Source organism: Echinops telfairi, unplaced genomic scaffold, assembly GCF_000313985.2.
Source record: "Echinops telfairi isolate 266 unplaced genomic scaffold, ASM31398v2 ScPeMD7_3533;HRSCAF=4204_0, whole genome shotgun sequence".
NCBI classification, from domain to species: Eukaryota; Metazoa; Chordata; class Mammalia; order Afrosoricida; family Tenrecidae; genus Echinops; species Echinops telfairi.
This window is the reverse complement of record NW_022107431.1, coordinates 54,630,691-54,637,238: the sequence shown is the minus strand read 5'-3', so window position 1 is coordinate 54,637,238 and position 6,548 is coordinate 54,630,691. Positions and strand designations below refer to the sequence as shown.

General features: G+C 39.6%; 1 protein-coding gene across 3 annotated transcripts in view; it reads right to left on the bottom strand.

Annotated features, from left to right (window-relative positions):
* Positions 1 to 6,548, bottom strand: part of PKIB (cAMP-dependent protein kinase inhibitor beta) — a 56,471-nt gene that overhangs the window by 5,315 nt on the left and 44,608 nt on the right. For all 3 annotated transcript variants that reach the window (XM_004702040.4, XM_045294520.1, XM_045294521.1), the window contains exon 2: positions 4,753 to 4,929. In XM_004702040.4, coding sequence (XP_004702097.1) covers positions 4,753 to 4,921 — 169 coding nt within the window. In that variant the 5' untranslated portion in view covers positions 4,922 to 4,929. The remainder of the gene's footprint in view (positions 1 to 4,752; positions 4,930 to 6,548) is intronic.

Here is a 6,548-nt window from a genome sequence, read left to right as displayed (position 1 = left end):
TGATGATTTGTGGGGAACCCCCTTTCCCCTTAACCCCACCCAGGAAGACATTAAAAATGCCAGGGCATAGATCAGGTGCATCTTAGTCCTTAGGTGACTTCTTTAAGGAGATCTTTGTAGCAGATTTGCCCAATGCATTACCAAAATATCCCATTTCTGTCAAATTGATTCTGATTCATAGCAATCCTATAAGACAGAGTAGAAGTAACCTATAGGATTTCCAAGACTGTAAACCTTTGAAGAATCAGGCTACCATATCCCTCTCCTGCGGAGGGGCTAGTGGGTTCAAACCACTGACCTTTGGGTTAGCAGCTGAGTGCTTTCACGACTGCACCACCAAAGCTCTAGCCCACTGCTTCATTTGATTTCTTGACTGCGGCTTCCATGGGTGTTGACTGTGCAGCAATGTGAAATGAAGTCCTTGACAACTTCAATATTTTCTGTGTATCATGATGTTACTTATTAGATCAGGAGTGAGGATTTTTTTCGTTCTTTCTTTACATTAAAATGTAATCCATAATGGAGGCTGGTGGGTACTTACAAAGTTCTCATTAAAGCAATCCTTCAGGAAAGCAAGGTCGGTAGGAAATGGCATGCAAAACAAAAATGAACTATGATGTACTAAATTATCTCCAAAATAGTCTTGGCAGCATTTGCTAAAATAGGATTTAAGTAAACTAACTACAAAAATTTACAGCTTTTTTAGAATGCTTACTCTAAGTTGTTCAAATGTGCAGATGGTAAAATGAAGTTCTGTTAATGTAAACTCTTAGCCTATGTGATTATGGGCTACCTAGTCTATGGTATCAATGAATGAACTAGACACCCAAGATAACAATTAGATGAAGACTTGATAGAGTCTTGATAGCGATCATGTAGAGATCATGAGTAGTAATCCCAGTATCTTGCTCAAATCATCAGGTAAAATATGAAATATGGCCACACATGCCTCCTACACTAGTTTCATCTTTTGCTTTAAAGTATGAAAATGAATGCTAGAAAAAAATTGAAAAATGAGTAGAGGTAGAAACAACCAACTGCTGAAAAGTGGTTATGATTGCTTTGAACACCACATGTATGGTAATGTTACTATCAAACAAAAAATGTCATTTTCCATGTAACATTATGCATGTCCCAGAATAGTTATCATTACTGTTATTCTTCTACAGTCTACATTTGTAAATATATTTCTTGAGCATAGTTTCTGCAAAATGTCAAATTGTTCTTTCAAACATGCCCTTTTCACTTCAATTGTGAATAAATTTAATTAAATACTGCTTATCTAATTTCATAAGCACAGTTAATTAAAAAGAACTTTTGAAAAATATAAATGCATTCATGTTTCTTAATTATCTGATGCGATATGTTCTAGCATTGAAAAGATTGTCATTATGACACAAGCCACATATATATACACAGATAAAAGTAGTTACCTTAGAATAAACCATATGTGTCAGAGTAAAACTGCTCTACAGGGTTTCAATGATGAATTTTTCAGAACTACATCACCATAAAATCCACCACATTTGGAAATTCTTCCTCATATGATTCCCAGCCCCCGTGAAGACTGGAGAAGGGCTGACGGATGTGATTCATGGTGCTGGCGAGGCACGCTGAAAGCACCATGGGCACTAGAAGAAAACGCAAACCTGTCCAGGGGAAGGACAGCCAGGTTCTCCTTAGAAGTGAGAGTTTTGAGACTGTGTCTGTCATTTGAAATGCAATCAGTAAAGAAACTGGTACCAGAAATGAGTACTGCGCTAGTAAATACCTGAAATGTAGAAGTGGCTTTGGAAATGAGTAAGGAATAGAGGCAAGAAGAATTTTGATGTGCTGCATAAGTGAGGCCTTAGTTTGTCCTGGAGAGACTGCTGGAAGAATTACTAGACATCCAGGGCCATTCTTAGGAAGGCTAAGAAAGAATGACAGTGATTATGAAAACTCTATTCTATGAACAAAGTGTTATAGAAATGTAAGTATGGCATGTGCTCCCTGAAAGAAACTAACATACATGTTTTGGATGTTGCAGGGAAGGTGGTGCAGGAACAGAGAACGTGCTTGAATCACATTCCAATATTTGATGGGAGAGAGAACATAGACGTGAAAAGTAGGGATAGTTGACTGAGATTTCCATGCAGGACATTAAAGGGATAGTGTGGTTCTCCTTGTTGCTTATAATGGAATGTAGAAAGAAAGATATGGAACTAAAAATTAATTGTGCAAATGAAACAATATTTGGAAAATGCTGTTGTCCAAACTAAGGGCACATGTCCTAGAACGCTCATTATGAATGCGGCTACTCCGTCTTCTGTTAAAGAGAATAAGGATGCGACTGACAGACCTATTTAACTACAGAAGTAAAAAATCTGCCAAATTATAATGAAAAAGAAGAAGAAGGAAAGTCACCTACCTTCTGGAATTCAATAGGAATATGTGGGCCAACAAGGAGTCCAGTAGCATAGTGGGTTATGTGTTGGGCATGGTAAGCAGTTCTAAACAACCAGCTGCTTCTCAGGAGAAAGATGAGGCTTTTGATTACCATGAAGAATCACAGTCTCAGAAATACACAGGGGCAGTTCTTCCCTGTCCTATAGGATTGCTGTGAGTCCGAATCCACTTGACGGCAGTGAGTTTGGTCTTTGGAATTGGGTCAATGCAGCAACATGTTTGCATACATCCTCCTTTTCTTGGAATAGTTCAGCGATCAGCAAACTTCTGCAAGGATTATGGCAGGCAAGATTACCACCATGGCAAAGGCTAGAAAACGGCTTCTTAGGTTTCAGATCTCCAACAACTTGGTTCTGGAGTGTGGCACGGCCATTCAGCTGGGTCATGAGGATAAGGCCTCACTCCGAAGCTGAGGAGGTGCAGCAGCCATGCTCACAGGGCAGGAGAGCAATGCCTATCTGCTAGGGGTGAGAGGAGAGAGTTTCCACACAGATGGCCATGGAGAGTGGGGCTGTTGCAAAGAGGAGAGCACCATTTTCTCAGGAGGCCTAGAAAGTGAGACTGGAGCCCAGGACCAAGGAACCTCCATCCAGAGTGTGGTCAACACTCAAGAGTCTGGAAGGTAAAGCCATTGGCCAACTGGATGCGGAAAACAGATGAGTATTTTCAAGGAATGAGAGCAAATTAATTTGTTATACTGTGTTTGGGATTTGCTTTGTATTTGTGGTTTCTCTCATTTTGTCTTGGGAATATCAATCCTATGCTGTATTCCCCAATTGCAACTTGGAAATAGATACCTTGCATTCCAGATTTCACAGATAGAATGGAATCTTACCCCAGGATCAATTATGCCATGATTCTCACTCATATTTGACATTTTTTACTCACTTATGGCCATTGAGTCAGTGCTGACTCACAGGACAGGGTAGACAGGGTGACCCTACAGGACAGGGTAGAACGGCTCCTGTGAGTTTCTGAGACTGTCACCTTTATGGGGGTGGAAAGCCCTGTCTTTCTCCTAAGGAGTGGTTGGGGTTTCGAGCTGTTGACCTTGCAGTTAGTAGTCCAGTGTGTAACTACTATGCAACCAAGGTTCCTTAAGTGATGCCAAAGATGAAATTTTAAACTAAGAGTTCATATAAAAGTGTGTAACTGTTAGTTATACAAATGGGAAGAACGTGAATCTCGTACTAAAGCATGGGGCGGAGGTTAGAATGTTACTGAACTTTGTCTCTATCCCACCCCTACCCCTACCGCCACCCCTCTAAAGTAAGTGCTTTATTCTATTCTCTGTTCTAAACTCTATTCCCATGAGTGTTATCCCCTTTTGGGAATGGGTTTTCTTTGGGTAATCGTGGGACTCCAGGATCTTGCCACAGTCCATAGACTAAGGGATAATATGTATTTTATACTGCAAACATTTATCAAGAATTTTAGCAACTTGACCACATAATGACTAGCCCCTGTGGCAAAGGCCATCCAGAACCCTTGTCTTAGGTTAACACAAATAGAGTGGATGCACAGCAGCTTCCTACTTGTTCTTGCCGCACTGCCCCTCTCCCCACTGCTGGTCCCCCTGGAGTTCAAAATGTGGCAAAAGGTACAGGTATTGGGGGGGAAACTTAGAACTAAAGTTATATTTAATACTCTCTCTGAGTATTTTTAAATGAAGGGACTATTCTAAGGGCCTTTATTGGAAGTGCTGCCAGATTCCTTCTCAGAAGATCGCACTCTGGAAGCAACAGGAACGGTCTACAAGCCACAGAGAGAAAGACCCACAGTTTTTCTTCTCTAGTTTCACAACTCTCTTGTTAGCTACACTCTTCCATTTGTTAAAGAATGGTCACCTTTTATACAAAGATTCATTTGGAAGACCTCACCCTTGGTTGAAAATAAACCTTCCTGTAGACATGAGAAGTGGAAGGGCTTCAAGCATACTATAATAAAGAAGAATCTTTTCAAAGTGGTTTATCTATTGACAGCAGAAGGAAAATTATCTATTTCAGTAGTTTTCAATAACTTGTAAGCTTCCAAGGAGAGAAGTCATATTGATTCACCTTTGTGTTCTCAGTCACTAGCACTGTGATGGCCACACAGATTTCTGTGTAAATGAATACTTGCACCATGAGATGAACTTGTCTACCTTTAAAAAGTTTTTTTTTAAATCTACTTAGCCCCAAGCGAAAGTTGAGAGGATTTAGTAGACAAGTAAGGAAAGGAGTGCTTTAAATTAGCTAAAAAGAGAAGCTGTTCCAGTGGAAAAGAGTGATTAAGGAGAATGTGTGCTAGTGATTCCAGCGTTACCTTCCTTCATGCTGAGAGCCTCCAGTTTGGCCGGCAAATCTGAGGTTCCCTCTGCAGCAGCTGAACCCTGGATGTCCGGTACGGCATTCCTGCGGCCTGTCCTTGCTGAAGATGCAAAATTGGTGACCACAGACTCCACATCAGTCATTTCTGATGAATCTGTCCTCATAGCAACATCTACAAATAGAACATGCACATGAAGAAGACAATGTTCACAATGGTGGCTGAAATGCAAGGCTAAGTCACAAACACATCAGGCTGCACTTTGAATCATAGATCCATCCCTTCATCTATGTCTATTGGTATGGTCCTGGAAGTTCCATTTGCGCATTTGCCGAACAGAACAGGAAGTTCTAAGCATGAGCCAGATTGCTATAAATAAACCCCTGAGCCAAATGAACTACTTTAGGGTGCAGTAATCCCTTGACTTTTGTTCTGCATTTTCTATGCTTGGATCAGTCAAACTCAGGCTTTGAAGAAAATGAACACTGACTTGTTTGCAACCACTCCTGTAGAGACTCTTCCTACCACTTATTTGCTGTGGTGCTTGTTGAAGTTGAAACTAAATCACTATAATTTGCAGAGACCAAACAAAACACAATCTGCTCCTACTCTTGAGAAATGAGAAATTGGATTTTATCTCAAATATTGCACTCCCCACCACACAAAAAGACTTAGGCATTTTCCCCTCTAGCCTTAGACCTAATTTTTAAAACACTTTTACAGGCACATAATCCATATAGCATACAATCCAATAGTCCAAACACATCAAGAAAGAGCTATATAATCATTACCACAATCAATTTTAGCACATTTTCTTCTTTCTTTCACTTATTGTTATTAGCTCCCAACCTCCCCTGCCACATCCCCCCAAAACCATTAATCCATTTACTTTCTCTGTAGATTTATTTATCCTGGATCTCATATTCAGAAAGACAAAAAAATAGCCACAACAACAAAAACAATACCTAACAACAATAACAAAGGAAAACAGAGAAAAACCTCAATCGAAAACAAAGCAGAAAACATTAAAAATCTAGAAAACTTTAAATGGGTCAAAAGGGAGATCAAATGACAAAGTGATCATTTTAACCTAACTACATCTGCTATAACCCACTTTCCAATGCCCTCTGCATGACAACAAGGCTCTTCACAACCCTGGTCTGGTCAGGGGGTACTCACTGGAGGCTTAATTCACCCAGCCCACCCCCCGTTCTTTTTTTAACCAAACCAACTTTTTTTTTTTTCCGTAAAAGAGGTTTTTTAATATTATAAAATAATCACACATCACAGTCTCCTTTGTTAAAATGGTCAAGTTTGGATTTGTGAACTATATGCACTGTCAAAAGCCACTGGCTTTTCTGCGTAAGAATGTTGAAAATAATGGGTCACAAGGGAGATCAAATAAAACGTTAAATTTTAACCTAACTATATCTACCCTAACTGACTTTACAACACTGATGGATAACAAGGCTCTTCACATCCTTTGAATCTGGTCAGAGGGAATTCACCAGAGGCTTAATCTGTGTGTGGATCCTGCAAATGGATTTTGGGTTCCTAATGTCATCCATAGCCTTCTGAAAATCAGGCGTTCACAATTTACGTGCTGATATTATGAGGGGGTACCCCCCAAAACCCAGAATTTTATTTCAAAGCTATGTATTTATTTATTTAGGTTTAGGGTTTTTTGGTTTGTTTAAAAATTTTTTTTTACAAAACAACCTTATCATCTTTAAAGCACTTTCCATTACACTTAATACATTTGTCAAATCTGTGATTCCATTCTTGGAAAAAAA